General features: G+C 45.6%; 1 protein-coding gene across 1 annotated transcript in view; it reads right to left on the bottom strand.

Annotated features, from left to right (window-relative positions):
• Positions 1-2,321: 2,321 nt before the first annotated feature.
• Positions 2,322-19,467, bottom strand: part of LOC138565812 (zinc finger protein 629-like) — a 115,116-nt gene continuing 97,970 nt past the window's right edge. Inside the window, exon 3 of the mRNA XM_069643006.1 lies at positions 2,322-7,725. Within this exon, the coding sequence (XP_069499107.1) occupies positions 6,896-7,725 (830 nt within the window). The 3' untranslated portion in view covers positions 2,322-6,895. The remainder of the gene's footprint in view (positions 7,726-19,467) is intronic.

Genomic DNA, 19,467 nt, shown 5'->3' with positions numbered 1-19,467 from the left:
GTAAGGTTTTCAAAGCTTCTCTCCTAAATTCCACCAAAAACGGATTGCTTGCCGCAGTCATTATTGACCAAATGTCTTGATACAGAGATTTCCCCTGTGGTACCAGCAAAAGTCTATATAAAGAAGACACTCCAGTCCTTATACGCTCTCACCGATTGCAATCATATCTCATATCTTAGACTTGCAATGGACAGACATTTTGGCAGATTTAATACACCTTGCCACAGCGTTCCTTCCAAACAAGACCACTCTATTAGACTTACTAGGGGATTGCCATCCCGACCATACACTAAAGTCAGGATGGCATTACCCATGTAAAATCTAACTAAAGGCACAATAGAGCATTTACAATATGTATACAGTATCTTCATCTGCGATGGGAGCAGAATCAGTTTCACTTCCAAGTCATGGATTCATTTAGACATTGCTGTGAAAGATCGCAGTTTGAAACCTAAATATAAGACTTTGTTCGCAACTGGAACATCATACTTGTTCATAGACCATCTATAAAATGTTTTCTTTAATGGCCTCCTGAACTTAATTTTAGATTTAGCTGTGGTAATCTGTAGTCTATTTTGTACAGCATAATCCCCCATTGCTCCCAGACAACGCTGCAGGCCCTTGGGTGTGTAATTGAGTAGCACTATGTTGTCAGCGTAGGCTATCCAATTCAGACTTTCCGAGCCTATCCTAGGACTAGCCAACGCTCCCTGATCTAATGATTCTGCAAGATCGAGGTTGAAGAGACAGGGTGCAAGTATGCACTTGTGCGTTTTCAATGTCACTGGGCCTAGTAAGATAGTTTTTTTTGTTCTCCCTTGTTCCCCTCCCTTGCCTTGTCGCGCTCTGGAACACTTGTGTACGAGTGCGATACAAATAAAATTCATATCATATCATGCCTCACTCCTCTATCTACCATGATGGGAGGAGACAGATAGCCCTGCATGTCTAATCTGACCAACATTTGCGAACGGTCAAGTCAATTCGCAATAATTGATAGCAATTCAGGACCAAGCCTCCATTTCAGTAATTTGGACCAAACGCGACCCCCATCCACAGTATCGAATGGCTTTGTGAGATCTACCAAAGCACAGAACAAAGTTGGGCCACCCTTAATAACTGATCTGGCAGTCACTATACTCATGACTATACCATTTAAATAGGTAGACGGACCCCTTCGAAATCCAACCTGATGTTTAGACAAAATTGCTCCAGCCCAAGACTCCAAATCCCTCAATAAAGCACTAGCAAAAATGTTGCTGTCAGTGTCCAGAAGGGCGGTACAACGGTAGTTGGAAGGGTCCGCCTGATCGTCCGTCTTGTAGATTGGAATTACAATTGCCAATCGCCAGGAAACAGGCAGACATTTTTCTTTCAAGATCTCTTGAAACAATGTCAACAGGAGTCTCGCCCAAAGTTCAATATCGGATTTTATAATCTGATTTGTTAAACCATTCGGGCCGGGCACCCTGGAAGAAGATGAATTCATAATCAGATCAATAAATACATCTTCGGATTGATTTAATTGCCAAGGAAGATCGACCAGCAAATCAATCTCCAAACCAGAATATCGTAAAAAAAATTCCTCCGGGAGGCTTCCGTCACTCCTATACTCTGCATAGTACTTTGGGGAGACTGAAGATGATCAACAATAGACCAAAAAGTTCGTGAATTTGACGTGTTCACTGCCCTCAACATCAGTACCCCATCGTTTTGCCGGCACAGGTATCTATTTGATCTAGACCAATTTCTATACTTACTATGCAGGATCCTTACTTCCGTTAACTTGTCAGAGCGACTTAATGAAGTATTTTGCAAAGCTCTAATTGCAAGTTTCAACTCTTTTTTCTGCAACCGTGTTGCATCGTCAAAAGGTATGAGAGTGATTTAACATCGGAAACCACTGTACTCGGCAGATCCAAATTCCAAAGGAAATCCACAAAATTTGTGAGGTTACACAAGGTTCTCAACTCAGAAGTGGACAAAACAGAGGCGTACAGAGAAAGATTTAACCTTCGATGACACCCCCCTCAAACCTCACTTCTCTATTCCTACCATAATTGACATACACAGCCCCAATCTGGCATTCTGATGGATTTAAGGCTGTGCAAAAGATCCAATCAACATATTATGGTCACTGGCATCTGAGACTCTAACATGAAAGTTCGTACAATTCCTAAACCAATCTCTGGATAAAAAGAGATAGTCAATAGTCAAACCCTGAAGACCTCACTTCCACGTGAAGGCGGGAGGCACATCCCACTCTATGTTCCCATTCACCATCAACAACTCCCGCTCTACTAAGAAAGAGTACCATTGGCTGCCAGTTACTGTAGGGTCTTTAATATGGGGAATCGCCCCTCTACAAGATCGAATACATTGAGAATTAAGATCATTAATTAGGGTTATACCCACAGAGCTATACATAGTATTGATTCATATTAGCAAATCAGCCAAGGAGGACGGAAACAATGACAGAGGGAGCTCAAAGTATTGCAATATATGTTTATCGCCAATCTGGGCATCAAAGCGGTGCTGCCTCTTAAATCAAATTTTACTGCTTAGATGCCTTGGACTTCACAGCTAACTAGTTCAATATTCAAAATTCAGATCAGTAAATATACAATAATAGGTAAAAGTGTCTGCTTTATGATTACAAGGTAAGTACAGGTAAAAGGTTTCCTCGCATATGAAGCTTCCTGATTTGCAGGGTTTCCTCGCATATGAAGCTTCCTGATTTGCAGGGTTTCCTTGCATAGGAACCTTCCTGATTAGCAGGGTTCCTCGCATATGAAGCTTCTTGATTTGCAGGGTTTCCTTGCATAGGAAGCTTCCTGATTAGCAGGGATTCCTCGCATATGAAGCTTCTTGATTTGCAGGGTTTCCTTGCATATGAAGCGTCTTGATTTGCAGGGTTTCCTTGCATATGAAGCTTCTTGATTTGCAGGGTTTCCTTGCATATGAAGTTTCTTGATTTGCAGGTTTTCCATGAATATGAAGCATCTTGATTTGCAAGGCTTCCTTGCATATGAAGCTTCTTGATTTGCAGCATTTCCCTGCATATGAAGCGTCTTGATTTGCAGGGTTTCCTTGCACAGGAAGCTTCTTGATGATTTACAGGGCTTCCTTGCATATGAAGCGTCTTGATTTGCAGGGCTTCCTCGCGTATGAAGCTTCTTGATTTGCAGCATTTCCCTGCATATGAAGCGTCTTGATTTGCAGGGTTTCCTTGCATAGGAAGCTTCTTGATTTGCAGGGCTTCCTCGCATATGAACCTTCTTGATTTGCAGGGTTTCCTTGCATATGAAGTTTCTTGATTTGCAGGGTTTCCTTGCATAGGAAGCTTCTTGATTTGCAGGGTTTCCTTGAATATGAAGCGTCTTCATTTGCAAGGTTCCTTGCATAGGAAGCTTCCTGATTTGCAGCGTTTCCCTGAATATGAAGTGTCTTCATTTGCAGGGTTTCCTTGCATATGAAGCGTCTTGATTTGCAGGGTTCCTTGCACATGAAGATTCCTGATTTGCAGCGTTTCCCTGAATATGAAGTGTCTTCATTTGCAGGGCTTCCTCGCATATGAAGCGTCTTGATTTGCAAGGCTTCCTTGCATATGAAGCTTCTTGATTTAAAGGGTTTCCTTGCATATGAAGCTTCTTGATTTGCAGGGTTCCTTGCATACGAAGATCCTGATTTGCAGGGCTTCCTCGCATATGAAGCTTCTTGATTTGCAGGGTTTCCTTGCATATGAAGCGTCTTGATTTGCAGGGTTCCTTGCATATGAAGCTTCTTGATTTGCCAGGCTCCTTGCCTATGAAGCTTCTTGATTTGCAGGGTTTCCTTGCATATGAAGCATCTTGATTTGCATTGTTCCTTGCATATGTAGCTTCTTGATTTGCAGGGCTTCCTCGCATATGAAGCTTCTTGATTTGCAGGGTTTTCTTGCATATGAAGCGTCTTGATTTGCAGGGTTCCTTGCATATGAAGCTTCTTGATTTGCAGGGTTCCTTGCATATGAAGATCCTGATTGGGAGGGCTCCTTGCATATGAAGCTTCTTGATTTGCAGGGTTTCCTCTCATATGAAGCTTCTTGATTTGCAGGGTTTCCTCGCGTATGAAGCTTCTTGATTTGCAGGGCTTCCTCGCATATGAAGCGTCTTGATTTGCAGGTTTCCTTGCATATGAAGCTTCTTCATTTGCAGGGTTTCCTCTCATATGAAGCTTCTTGATTTGCAGGGTTTCCTCTCATATGAAGCTTCTTGATTTGCAGGGTTTCCTCGCGTATGAAGCTTCTTGATTTGCAGGGTTTCCTCGCATATGAAGCTTCCTGATTTCCAGGGCTTCCTCGCATATGAAGCATCTTGATTTGCAGGTTTCCTTGCATATGAAGCATCTTGGATTTGCAGGGTTTTCTTGCATATGAAGCGTCTTGATTTGCAGGGTTCCTTGCATATGAAGCTTCTTGGATTTGCAGGGCTTCCTTGCATATGAAGCTTCTTGATTTGCAGGGTTTCCTCTCATATGAAGCATCTTGGATTTGCAGGGTTTCCTCTCATATGAAGCTTCTTGATTTGCAGGGTTTCCTCGCGTATGAAGCTTCTTGATTTGCAGGTTTCCTCGCATATGAAGCGTCTTGATTTGCAGGTTTCCTTGCATATGAAGCATCTTGGATTTGCAGGGTTTCCTCGCATATGAAGCTTCCTGATTTCCAGGGCTTCCTCGCATATGAAGCGTCTTGATTTGCAGGTTTCCTTGCATATGAAGCATCTTGGATTTGCAGGGTGTCCCCGCATAGGAAGCTTCCTGATTTGCAGGGCTTCCTCGCATATGAAGCTTCCTGATTTCCAGGGCTTCCTCGCATATGAAGCGTCTTGATTTGCAGGTTTCCTTGCATATGAAGCATCTTGGATTTGCAGGGTGTCCCCGCATAGGAAGCTTCCTGATTTTCAGGGCTTCCTCGCATATGAAGCTTCCTGATTTCCAGGGCTTCCTCGCATATGAAGCTTCTTGATTTGCAGGGTTTCCTCACATATGTGGGGGTTATCACTATATTATCTCAGGAAATATTTCTAGGCTTATAGACCACTTTCTGTCAGCCATGCCTCAAGAATCCGTCTTGGGCCACTGTGGGCAGGGAGCATGAATACCTCTGGAGGCTTGCTGTGGTCTAGTAGGCTGTTTTGTGTATCTCAAGGAGTACTGTCCTGTCGGAATAGAGACATAAAAGCGTAGCTCATAAGTTAAGGATTGCATCACCCTGCATGTGCCTCCCTCTGGAACAGCCTACTTGCCTCTCTCCGTCTTGAGCCGGACCTCCTTAAGTTCCAGAAACTCCTCAAGACTTTCCTCTTCTCTACCTCTTTCTCCCTCACTAACCTTCTTTTCTCTCCTGCTCCCCTCCCTTGTTCTCTTCCCCTGACTGGTCCCCTGGTGCACCTCCAGAGCCTCACAGGTCCCAGGCTCCCCACCAGTCCGTACTTGCCTCCAGGCCTACGCACTCTACCTTGCATTACTGCACTCAGAATACTTTCCATGAGAGTGGCACCCACTCTGCACTTTGGCTCCTGCTGGACTGGGCTCCAAGCCCGCCCCCACTTCTGTCTGCGCACTTGCACGACCTTGAATGTCCTAGGGCTTAGCATGTTTGTCTGTCCTGTCCTCCTCCATCGCCCCACCCTAGCTGGTTATGCCTGCATGCAAAGGCGCACTGATGACCAACCTTTTTTGTCTTGCATGTTCCTCTCCCGCCTCCCACTCCCTCTTTGTCACGCACTTATACTAGTAGAAATGCCCTGGCCTAGTATGCTAGTTATTACTGTTAGATCATTCAGAATCTTCAAGGCTGAAGAATGAAGATGATATCCCCTTGTTCCATTCCCACCTTGAAGCGCTTTGAAGAACTTCACTTGTGTACAAGCGCTTTACAAATAAACAATTACAATTACCCTTCTCACACTATAGGCAGAAGGCCCCAGTCAGGATCCCCAAGTAGAGACCCCAATCTTTGGCTGGCTCATTATTAGATGCCCAACAACTCTATTCAGTTTTTATCTTTCTTCTGCAGCCTGGGTTTGCACCTTCAAACCAGTTTGTGGACTACGATTCCCCCACTTGCTCGCCAAGGGCTATGCTAGGTAAGGCTGATGATAGTTCGAATTCAAAACATCTACAGAGCCACAGGTTGCAGACTCCCAGTCTGTAGCTTCTCTGTATCTGCACTCTCAGATGTACACATTTTAACCCTGTGCTCTGGTCTATAAATCCCTCAGGGTAACATATAGTCCCACCTTAAGGCACTGTCTGTGAGTGGATGTCATCAATTGCAGCGCAAGACACACTACAACTCCACTGTGGCTGATGGAATCACAGGACCTCATTGATCACCTTGAGTCAGAAGGCAGATGCCGTTCACAACATGTCTACACAGCAGTTCATATATTAACTTCTGATCAATAGGCTGTCGTCTAGGGTAGATCTATGTACCCCCCCATGTTTCCTCTAGTCATATTTTCCTGTATCCATGCTCTTATATCTTTTTTTGGTTCTGTTGCTTCTACGTACTATGTTTGTTACACGTAATTACTTTAAGTTGGGTAGAGTTATACAATAATTGTGAATGTAAATGGGACATACTCCTCTAGAATAATTTTCTCCACTGTATGCAACAGCACATCTGTTATTTTCCTTATTCCTGTGCCAAATGTGACATTTTTAATATACCAAATTGAACCCCTTCAGTTGTTGAACTCTGAATAGGGTTTACTATGGAACATCAAAACAAAAGGCTGTCGTTTTAAAAAAGCTCTGTGTTTTTGGAACCTCCACTGGCTAACGCCTGCATTTGGGCTCTCTCATGAGTCATTAGAATTGATGGGTCAGTAACGTGCTCATCACATTCTGCTCACATGACCGGCTTCTCCCTCAGATGGGTTCTCTGATGTAGCTTCAGGGTAGACATCCGAATGAAGTGCTCGCCACACTCTGTGCACTTGTAGGGCTTCTCCCCAGAGTGGATCATGAGGTGATTCTTCAGAAGTGATGTCCATCGAAAGTGCCTGCCACACACTGTGCACTTGAAGGGCTTCTCACCAGAATGGATCCTCTGATGGTTGCACAGATCGGACTTCTGAATGAATGTTTTATCACACTCAGTACACTTGTATGGTCTCTCCCGAGTATGGATCATCTGATGTTTGTACAGATTTGCCCTCTGACTGAAGCTTTTCGCACACACAGTACACTGGTATGGTCTCTCCCCTGTATGGACTCTCTGATGTTTTTCCAGTTGCACCCGCTGGGCGAAGCTTTTCTCACACTCTGTGCACTTGAAGCGTCTCTCGCCCTTGTGGGATCTCTTGTGTACAATTAAACTCAGCTGGTTAATAAAGCTCTTTCTACAGATATTGCAAGCAAATGATTTTTCCCCCATGTGGCTCCTCAGATGTTCCTTAAGTTGAGAGTGATGGATAAATGTCATTTCACAATAGATGCATTTCTGGGGTGTATCTTCAACATTACAACTCTGATGCCTTAGGAAGCTGGATGGGTCTGTGAAGCTTTCGCCACATTCAGTACATGTGCAGGGTGTTTGGCTCTCCCGTGAGTGTGTTGATGTCTTTTCAAGGTCCATGGACTGACTTTGTCCATCTTCTGTAATATTGATCTTACTCTTCTGAGTGATACTTCCCGGGTTTAATTGCAGCCACTTGGTTTTAATGATGGATACGTTTCCTGATAAAAAAAAAAGAGATTTATTACAATGCTTCTACATATCCCAGGAGAAGTTCCCAATACTGATTTTAAAATGGCCACAGTTAGCTCTGGACTTCAAACAGATGTTCATACGCTACAACATTGACCTTAGATTAAAGGAGTAAAGAATTCATTTAATTAAACAGCTGAGGTCATAAAAGCCTCATGTATGGTTTATTGTAGAAAAATGAAACGAGAACATGGCGCTGATAAGGTGGACAAGTTAACTTTGAGGTCACTATTCCTGAATGTGGATAGTCAAGCTAGTGATTGTAATTAGATTGTGAATCAGACATGTGTCCCCTTTTTATTTATTTATATTTGTATAGTGCCAAAAACAAGCCTGTAAACATAAGGGCGCACTTAGACTATTGCTATGATGTTAAGGAAACTATAGCTCAACAAGGAACCGCCTAGTGTGGGATATTGGTAGTCTGATTTAGAGGATGCGGAAGTGATTAAACATAAGTCCATCGCACAGTGAAACATTTCTTGAGGCCCACTGATTTAGGTGATACCAGACCACCTAGTCAGTGGGGAAAAAATGAAAGGAGAACATTTCATTAAAGGCAAAATTCTTTCATTTTTCAAACTTATTAGGAAGATTAATGTAAACTAAAGGAACATAGTAAGTTCACAACCTCCCCCACACAATAAGTACAGATTTGGTAACAGAGGTTACTTACAATAGCCAATTTGATTGCACTTGATTGATCGTAGACCCATCGTTGGGCCTTGAAACACTTGTGTATAGGCGCGTTATAAATGCCATATCATATATCATTATCCCCCCCAGTGAGATGTACTGTGCGATCCAGACCAATCCCATTTAAAAAGGAAATGTGGCTTACAAGCGATCTAAAATAAAAATAGACCACATAACATACACACATCTACTATTCATAGTTTATTTACATAAGGAAACAAATACTGACATTAGCTGCATGGTAACTAATGTACACGATAATACACTACAGATCTCAAAATGTACACTGGCTAGCGATAGTTGACTCAGTGCGTAAGACATGGTTTGCTTGTGTATGTGAATAACTGAGGGGGCAAGTTACTTTTTAGTCCTGGCTAGCAGCTTTCAACTTGACATTTGTCTCCCTTATATACAAAACAGGCTTAATAAATGGGTACATAACATACACAGAACTCCCAAATTAAAATAAACGTCAATAGAATAATCTAGTTTTTCTTTAATGTATATTGATCACTGTGTCTGTGTGTCTCTCTAGCACTGTACCTATGTCACTATATCACTCTGCTTGTCTGTTTTTCTTTCTTTTTCTTTCTCTCTCTCTCTGTCTGTCTGTCTCTCTCTCTCTCTCTCCCTCTCTCTCTCTCTCTCTCTCTCTGTCTGTCTGTCTCTCTCTCTCTCCCTCCCTCCCAATCCCCTTGTCCTTGCCTAACACTCCCTTTGTGTCTTAAGTCTCTCTCACTCTCCAGTTCTCATTCCCCCGGTCAATGTTTGTTTCTCTGTCTTCCTCTCTCTATATCTATGTGTCTCTGTCTTGTCTGTGTGTCTGTCTCCATCCCCTTCCTTTTCCTCTTGCCCTCTCTGCTTCAATCAGTAAAAGGTTCTGGAAACAGATTAGGGATGACGAAGGATGAATGAAAAAGCCTAATTTTGGAAAAAATGTGAAGTAATGTCACAAAGACAATATTTAAAGGTAGCTTGAAAGTAGTAACTTGTCTTTGCAATGAGTTGGCCCACATGGTCACAGACTTAGTTTCATGTACACTCATACTATGAACTTTTCAGCTATTGAAAATGGTTTTGAATGGAGCCGTCCAGTTGAGGATGGAAGGATGGTAATTTGATGATGTCAGATCTTTCATTTCTCAGGTATTCCATGAATAGGTTCTACTTCACATACTTGGGATCTTATTACTCCATTCCTAATTGCCAACTACTTAACTAATGTTTTTTTCATGGACCAATTACTAAGATGATCTGCGAGCCCGGCTTGATGTAAGGTAGAACAAATGTATGGAAGATGTTCAGACCAGGCATTGCTCTGGATGGGTGTTAGGCGGAAACCTGTGCAGTTCCCTCTGGGACCACTGCAAAAGATTTAGGACTACAGGTGTTTGGCAGTGAACCCACTTGGGTAGCAGTCTGCCCCACCCAGATTTACCTGGTAGCTGTGGCTGAGCAGTCAGACTTCCCTCAAGAAGAGTTAGGCAGCATACAGAGTATTCACAATAGGTCAAGAGCACACAATAGAACAAGTAAACACTGACCAGGGCTTGGTGTAAAAGAGATATAAATATTTATTTAAAACCACATCTAGAAAAACACACAGGCACTAACAGTAAGCAATTCAAAAACACGGTCACTAAAAGATATACACTCCCTTAAAAGAATATTAGACAAGTCTTAAGTAAAGCCCCACTTATTTTCAGACAGCGGTGAGCGCTTAACGTAGATGGCACTCTAATAGTTCGTTTTTAAAAAGGGAGAGAAAAGCAGAGAACAAATTGAAACAGATCCCAACACTTTTACAAGAACATAGCAAGAGAGGAAGGCAAAGTAAAACCGTGAATTCAGAGTTAGTAGGCCGGATCCGCTTTAAGAGGATCCAAACGAAATGTGTCCACGGTCACACGGTTGCAGTGCACAAAAGTCTTGTAATGGTTCAAAAAGAAGTTGGATCAAAGAAAAGGGACCAGGTAGAGGGTCAAGGCAGCCAACCTAGTCCAGAAGGTTAAGGAGTTATTATTACCTTGTTGCAATCTTTAGAAAGGGAGGCCTGGCGGACACGGTACCTTAAAGTGGTGAGAACGCTCCAGCGGGGGCAGTTGTTCCTGGCAGCGGGTGCAAGTCGGTGCTTCGTCCGGGGGAAGAGAGGATCTCGTCGTGGAGGAAGACAGGGGACAGTTGCACTGCCAGGGAAGAAACCAGCCGCAGAGTTTCTCAGGTACAAGGAGCGGTCCGTTGATTCGCGGTTCAGTGGCGAGTGGCTATCCGGCCCCGGGGTGCTTGGCACGGGCAGTTCGACCACAAACCGGGCTGTGGTGCGAAGAAAGAAAGGTAAACTGGTTGTGCCCACCAGTCAGGGGAAGAAGCCTCTCCAGCCGGGAGATCTTCTCTGTCGTCGGGAAGTGGTGAGTCGGTTCCGCAGGGCTCCACCAGTGGTGTTGTTGTGGTAGGTCGGCTCAGCTTCTCCCTCGTCGGATTCTCAGGTCCTGTGGCGACTTCTGAAGTTCCAGTCCCCAAAGCCCTGCTTTTATGCAGCAAACCCCCATTCACACAGCCTAGCTGTCACTCAAACATGCTAAGTGGTGTTGGGCCAATCACACAAGAGTGCGACTTGAGTTACCACGGTAACTCAGTCCAGGGTGCCTAAACCCCCTCCCGCACCCCCTGTGGAACCCAGACAGAGTGGCACCACTTTTGGAGGCTTCTGTGGAGAAGCCCGCCAAAAAGTGGAACAAAGGGCTCGACTTGGGTTGGAGTCACAGAAGAGAACACAAACGCCATTTTTGAATCGAGTCTTGGCAAAAAATACCAACCGGAGAATTAATATTAATTAAATAAACCGGCGGTATGTTCGAGGCTATAAGAATTAAATAATTAAAGTTGGTAGCCTCGAACAATGGGAAAATCCCGTAGGAAAATATTCGCGGTTGAATATAAAAAGTAGTTTCCACTGCCACCAGCCAAAACTCGATCAGGGGGGACGGAGACGTGCCCCCTCGACTAACAGACCCCGGGCAATCGAATTGCCCCAACCAGTACGTCCACAATATGATGGTTTGTACTGGTTTCTGTTAATAATTTGGGAATAGTAAAGCCAATGGTGACTTTACATGCCCTGGGAGACAGTAGTCAGTCCCAGGATATGGAGTCTATGGTGGGGTGTCGTTATGACACCCCTGTGTTACTGCACGGAGGGTGCTGTGTAACACACATAGGAAAAATGCATGAGACCCTATGAAGTAAAGGACCCCATAGCCCATAAAACACATTACCAGTCAAAGGAATACCATAAATCATGTCCAAGAGTGGGAAAAAAAAGAGTCTCACTCTTGGCAGGAGGATAAAAACAAACTCCAGAAATCCAGCAAAGCTGCTGGGGGACTCACTAGGTTAGGCAATTCAGCCCAAAGAGAGAATTCTCCCTAACAATGGGTCCATCAATCTCTGAAATGTATGGGAGGGGGTAATAAACCTTGTGGGATAGAAAATGCAGTTCTCCCTTTACCACCATATTAAGTGGTCTGTGAATATAATTTTGTTATGTTGACATGTACATGGATTTTCCTACTCATTTAAGTTAATCAATGTAAGCAATTAGAGAACCACCAAACTGACAATGCATTCACCTTCTGGAATACTTGTAGAGCAACCATCGCGCATTATCTGGTTTTAACTAAAATGGGTGAGACTACTCATGAAATGATTTTTCTATCCCTCGGATCTTCAGCATTTTCTAGGATGCTTTTTTGATGATCTTTCTCATTGATTCAGGGGGCAGTAGAACTATGCGGACGGTACCATGCGCGGTCTACATTTGCTGTGTAATCATTTTGACTTGGCAAATTATGGGTTGAAATATAGTCATGGAATTCGGTCAAGAAGTCCTGGATTTCTATAGTTGATTTTCAATAAAAATGCTGGGCATGATATAGAGTCCTGTTTGATGTGATCGTCGGGTCGTGGGTTTTATAATATACGTTTCCAATAATCTTAGTAACTCTGTATGTTCAGCACTTGTATTCACGGTTGGGGAGCAATTAAACTGATCTCCCACTTGAAACATCCTTAGTTTATCTCCGTGTTGTACAATTACATTTGTTTTGCTTGACCCTTCTCTCTTCCTTTAAGATTTTCATGTGTCTTTGGGTATTTGTTAAGAACTTTGCTAGGTTGGCATGGTTGTTCCCTTGCTTTTCCCGCTGCTCTTATTACGTGCAACCCGTTGGGGATTTACACCCATATACCAATTAAAAGGATGAGAATCCAGAATCAGACTTTGGTTGTTTTATCCATGGAAATAAGACCATGGATAGCAAATTGTAAATTATTCCCATCTTTATCAACTACCTTCTGTGCCAGAGATTTCACAATCTTGGAGCGTAAAATATACAAGGTTCATAAGGTTTGTCATGTAATTCCTAATGTTTTGCATGAAAGATGTTCTTGATCAGTAAAGAGTCCCTGATGGAAATCTACTCAGGATGTCTCGAATTGTGACATTTCATAATGGAATATCCTCAGGATATTGAGTGGCTTAATCAAGGATGGTCAGGATGTATCTTATCGACAGCCATTCTGATCTTGGTTCGAGGGGCCGAATAATGTCCATAGCGATCAAAAATAACAAGATCATAAAAAAAGTGACTTGGGGAATATTTTTGCTGCTGGTCTTACATAATTTGGAGAAGTCAGGTAGTATTGTTTGTTTGGTACAAGACATTCCCTCTGTGGCTGGCCACACCTTGATGGGCTGCCATCAGATGACTGTGAGCCAAATGCATATTGGCTTTTTGAAGAGTAGGTACTGTGAGAAACCCACCTACTCCCCCAGGATCTTCCAGTCCGGTGGCTCTGGAATGGCCATCGCTTTTGGATCCCAACCTTGGGAGTGGACAACTGAGGGAGGATCACAGGAGATTGAAAGGAGAATACCTAAGAGCGAACATGGTATTCCCCCTTCCCAAGTATGCAAAAACCCACTCTCCCTCAGCCTTAATGGGGTAATTCCAGTCACATCCCATCTCCCCTCCCCATTTCCAGTAAGTACGGGGACGAGGAAGAGGCGATCAGGAGCAATGACGATTACCCATAGAAACAACATAGGCATTCGAAGTGAGGCTTACCATCTAACACCCTTGAATTGTTCCACTAATAGAGTTGGCAAGGTCAGGCACTTTTCCCCAACTGTGCACACCTGACTTTACTTGACCCATCTGCAGTATAAAAAAGGGTGGTTCTGCCAGAATCATGGAGCGAGCTGGGAATGCTGATAGGACCAGAAGAGCGAAGGAGTAGGGAGCTGCAGGAAAAGAAGCCTAGAGGATCCGGACGAGAATGGCGTGCCCAGACGCTGGCCTGGTGCTCATGGGGGGCTGCAGCGTGGCTAGGGAGCTGTGTCTCCAGGGAGCCGGAGCGAGGCCGCCTGTATCCTGCTGGCGGTGTTCAGGTGTTGGGACGTTTGCCGGTACTAAGGGTGTCTAAGGGGCAGGTGGCGAGATCCTGACCTCGACCCAATGCATCCAGGAAAGACTGCTCGCCCGCAATATGCTACCCCGTGAGTTTCGAACAAGTGAGAAAGAGAAACTTAGGCGCATGCGGTTGGCTGGAGTGGAAAGGGAGAAAGACGAGATTTTGTAACGCGGCACAGAGCGGAAATCAAGAGTGATAAAAAGGACAGAAAGAAAGAAAGGAGGAATGAGGAAAGTGAAAGAAGTGTGCAAGAGGCACGATAAGGAAATGAAAGGTTCTTGTGTGAACGATAGAAAGAAGGAAGTGTGCAAGAGGCATAACAGAGAAAGCTAAGCAAAAGAAGATGCAAGGGTGCACAACAAAGTGAATGAACCAGAGATAAAAGGGGTGCAGGAAGCACCTGAAGATAAAAGGTTAAAAGGAAAATGAGTGGAGACCACCAGGGGGCGCAGGCTACATGGAAGCCTGAGAGTTCAGCTCCTGAGGAACCGATGGTACGGAGCAAATCTTAGAAGTTTGCCCTGCCCGCAAACTACAGTCTACCGACATCTCTGTAGAGGAAGGGATCCTGCATTGCTTGCCGGTGTCCTGAGTAAAATCGGGCAGTTCTTCCCGGAGAACACTGATGGCGAAGTTGACTCTCAAGCCCGCGCGTGGAGGCCCTCTGGTGTGGAGTGTGGTGTGCTCGCTGGGTCGCCTGAGGGCGCCGGACATCGCGGTGACAAGCAGACAATTCAGCCGTGGGCTACCGGGGGCGGGGAAGACTCCTTGCGGCATCTACAGGGAGCCCCAAGACCAAGCTTCGGCCTTGAGGAGACTCCAGCAGCAGCGCACATTGTTGGAGTGCTGGGAGGAGAGCTGGGACGGCTTGCCCATGGCCTTCCCTGGTCCCCCAAGAGTTGAGCGGCACGCTCTGCAAGAGAGTTGAGCACTGCCCCCCCGACCCGGCATGTCTCCGCTTGTGCTCCCCTGCGCCAGACTGGCCCCCTTGGAGTGAAGAGCGGAGCGGGTGCAGCCGGGTGGTGGGGAGCGGCGTGCCTGTAGCCCCAATGCACGCTAGGCGAACCAGCAGAGGAAACCTCTGGGGCGAACATTATTAAGCCCGGCCACGAGGTAAGGAGAGCGGGCGGGCCGGGGAAGCTCCGGACTCCGTAGGCACCGCAGGAGTCCGTGAGGAGGCGGGGTATAGCTGTCCATCCGCCTTCCCCTCCACTTGATCTATATCCCAAGGTCTGGAGGGGCAATGCACGGCAAGGAGACCCAATTAAGAAGAGGCCCTACACTCAGAGGACAGTGGCGGCAGGCTGGGGCTGAGTCCACAACCGGGAGTGGGCAACACAAAGACTTTCAACCATTCACGCAGCACAAAAACTGCACACCGGGGAATTGAGCTCAACTGCAAGATCTGCCTAGAGGAGGACCCTCTTTCTCCCTTCGCAGGGGAGACTAGCTTCATCCCGCAGCTTCCCCTCAGAGTCTTATTGCGTTTTTGTCAGCCGGCAGACAATAGCCATGGGAGTGGATTGTGAGTCCTGTGATATTCGATAAGTGGGGGCCCACTCCGGGCTGCGAGCGTACGGATACGTAGGGAGCAGTAGGTTGTTCCCCGGTGAAGGAGTGCTCTGTATTGGGGCTGGAGGACAACAGCGCAGCTTGGGACGAGTGACGATCGCATAGACCCCTCCCGTGGCGCATGGTGAACAAGAAAGCTGGGGTGCGGAAGGAAAAGGTCGTGTGACAGCCAGGAACAGTTGCAAGACCAAAATCACACTGGCCGCTCCAAAACTCTGCCCGCAATTTCAAAGGCTTATTCCCGTGGGAGAAGCAGCCTACAGGGATACGCCCCCTTTTGTAAGGAGCATCGCAAAGACCCTGCAGCGACACATAACACACACTCTTTATGCAGCAGGACATGGGCCCCTCTACAGTTCAGAAGGTGCAGAAATTCCACAGGGAGTCCACGAACATGGCCTCTTCTGTGCCTCAAGATGACACTGCAATCCCAGGAGGTGACCAGGAACTATCAACTAAAGTTGACATTCGCCTCCTGCTGAGAGAAATGTGTGCGTTTAGGACCAGCACGACCACGACAGTTAGCATGCTACAGGACAAGATTCATAAGACAGAGGATTAGGTTTAGGCCCTGGAGAACTACCAGCAGTCGGCATATATAAGTGAAATGAGGACGGTGGGCCGTTTACAAGAGCTTGAGCAGAAGAACTGGGATCTAGAAGCAAAAGTTGACGATTTGTTGAATTGATAAAAAAGGGTGAATATAAGGGTACAATGCCTCAAGGAAGCCCCAAATGAGACCCCTGCTTCCCTAGAAAGAAGAATCAAAGCTCTCATAACTTCCGTAGTTCCCTCTCCAATCTCCCCACAACTGGAATTTGAGAGAGTCCATCGGGCAGAGGGCCCCCCCCCTGGCAGACCGAGATCAGTTCTGGCGAGGTGTCACCATTACAAGCATAAAGTAGATATCCTCCAGAAGGCGCAAGAGTTGGAAACAATTGACTTTGAGGACTCCAAAATAAGGATTTACCAGGATCTCTCAGCCGGTACCCTGGCGCAGAGAAGATTGTGCCGTCCCCCAACCCTATGGCTGCGAGAAAGGAGAACGAGATATTGGTGGAATCATCCGTTCGCCTTGATATTCTCGTATGGAAATGAAGAATATAGGGTCACCTCAAGGGATGAAGCAGAGAGAGTTCTTTGTAGCCTACAAGCGGGCCAAGCGCAACTGAAAGGGAAGAAGCCCCTTCATCATCGGAGCATGCAAGAACTCTCTCTGGCCCATGGCGACAAAAAAGCAAGTCCAGAGGGGGCAAGAAGTTTCAACGGTTAAACACCCCCTGATGGTATCGAGATGGGCAGATCGTGCAATCTAGATTCAACTCAAACTGAAGCCGGGCTGGGCATCATTGATCGTTGATACAGAGCGACCGCTTAAGACTTGTGTTTCAAAATGAGGGGAAGACGGACGTTCCTGGGGACAACACCCGTTGTGTGGCCCTATATTAACACCCGGGGCGTCTCCGCAGTTGAAGAGAACACAGCTGAATGTTTTCTTTCTTTCTTTTCTACATTTTCATGGGGGGTTGGGGGTGGGGGGCTTGACTGTAGCTGGCAGTCCATGAGAGAATCATTAAGGAAAGTGAAAATGCTGAGGGCACGACCACCAATGAAGCAAGCCAGGAAGCCGGTAACAAGACTGTTTCAGAGAGATGATGGGGGTTAACCGAATTAGAATAGGTTCTCTCAATGTAAAAGGATTAAACTCACGGCAAATAAGGGCCATGCTTAGACACACTTTCAGATTAGCTAACCTCGACATACTATTTGTCCAAGAAACAAAATACAAGCAGTTAGGAGAATTGAAGTTGAAGTGAGAGGGGGATGCATAGGGATGCATAGGGGGATCAATATGGGCATCTGGGCCTCAGAAGAAAGGAGGGGTGGGCATGCTATACCGGGCCTCCCTGCGGCTCCAAATGACATGTGTGCGCAGAGATCCCAAGGGTGCATTTCTCATTGTGCAAGGGTCCACTGGCTCCACAGCAGTCACACTGTGTTCAGTGTATGCCCCCAATCATATGCAGCTATTGTTTTGCAAAGATATTCTGATGACCCTAGATGGAGGGGGGGCCTGTTATCTGTGGCAGAGATTTTAATCAAATCACAAACCCGCACATAGATTGGCAGTCTTATCGTGTGGGAGCTTTACCCATCCAGACAATGGGGCCTTTCAGCAGCTAGTTGCAGCACATCACCTCGTAGATGCATGGAGGATCACACACCCACAGAATAAGGCCTATACATTTTATTCACCACCCCACCAAACCTTCACTCGCATTGATTATATATTCTTAGAAGGGTGCCTAGAACATTAGATCACAGATGCGACAATTGAAGTGTTGGCATGGTCGGACATTGACATGGTCGCTGTTGGCTTAGACCTGGGTCGAACATATAGAGGGATAAAAGATGGATATGCAATGATACATTATTTAAAGATAAGCTCTTCCGGGAGACCCTAGACGTAGAAATACATAGCTTCTTTGAGAGAAATAACACGGGTGAGACCTCCATCCATACTGTTTGGGAGGCTGCGAAAGCCACAATAAGAGGCTTAATTATGGCACAGGGCTCCTCAGTCAAAAGATTGAAACTGCTAAGAGACCCGAGTCAAAAGATTAATTACAGAAAAAGAAATAGCCCTTGCTGGGGAGGAAGGTGACCTTGCTGAGACGAGGGTCGAGATTAGTGCCCTTAGGAAGGAACTAAAAGAGATTTGAGAGAGCAAGGCGTTGTCTAGCCTGCGGTTTGTCAAGCAAAAATATTTTTGAGAAAGTGGATAAGGCACACACACACTCCTAGCAGCTAGGCTCAGAAGGGAGAGAGCAGACAGAGCGGTCCTGAAGGTCAAGACTTCCTCGGGTTCGATACTGACAAACCCGGTAGACATCACAGGCAGATTTTCCCAATTTTATGAGCAGCTTTACACATCTGACACAGTCTCCACCCCTGGAAGCAGTGAGGAATACCTGTCCAAAGTAGTTATCCCCGCACTGATCGATGAGGACCGAGATAAGCTGAATGGTCCAATTACCACAGAAGAAGTTGTAACAGTTATAACTCCGTTGAGGTTAATACCTCTCGGTATTGTGTAACCAAATCCCAAAAAGGATATTTTAGGAGTACAAACACTAACCTGATCGGATGTCAACGTGTTCGGAGCAGCAACAGCAGAGGAGAAGAATCATCCCGGAATCCCTGTTCCCCCTTAGAACCGAACTTAAAAGAATCAGTGAGGGGAAACACGAACCCCAGGGAAACCCTCTGGGGAATAAAACCCTGGAGATCGTGAATCAGCCTTCTTGTAAGGAAGGACTCCGGACGTCAGAACTGGTTGTCTCTCAGGATGGCCCTTGTTAGGGAGAATTTAGGCTGAATTTCCTAACCTAGTGAGTCCCCCAGCAGCTTTGCTGGATTTCTGGAGTTTGTTTTTTTCTCCTGCCAAAAGTGAGACACTTTTTCTCCCACTCTTGGACATGATTTATGGTGTTCCTTTGACTGTTAACGTGTTTTATGGGCTATGGGGTCCTTTACTCCACAGGGTCTCATGTGTTTTTACTATGTGTGTTACACAGCACCCTCCGTGCAGTAACACAGGGGTGTCATAGTGACCCCCCCCACCATAGACTCCATACCCTGGGACTGACTACTGTCTCCCAGGGCATGTAAAGTCACCATTGGCTTTACTAGTCCCAAATTATTAACAGAAACCAGTACAAACCATCATATTGTGGACGTACTGGTCGGGGCAATTCGATTGCCCCGGGGTCTGTTAGTCGAGGGGGCACGTCTCCATACCCCCTGATCGAGTTTTGGCTGGTGGCAGTGGAAACTACTTTTTATATTCGACCGCAAATATTTTCGGATGGGATTTTCCCATTGTTCGAGGCTACCAACTTTAATTATTTAATTCTCATAGCCTCGAACATACCGCCGGTTTATTTAATTAATATTAATTCGCCGGTTGG

Source organism: Ambystoma mexicanum, chromosome 1p (genome assembly GCF_040938575.1).
Source record: "Ambystoma mexicanum isolate Mex_15411 chromosome 1p, UKY_AmexF1_1, whole genome shotgun sequence".
In the NCBI taxonomy this organism is placed as follows: domain Eukaryota; kingdom Metazoa; phylum Chordata; class Amphibia; order Caudata; family Ambystomatidae; genus Ambystoma; species Ambystoma mexicanum.
Note: the sequence above shows the minus strand (reverse complement) of the source record. Positions and strands in the feature narration are given on the sequence as shown.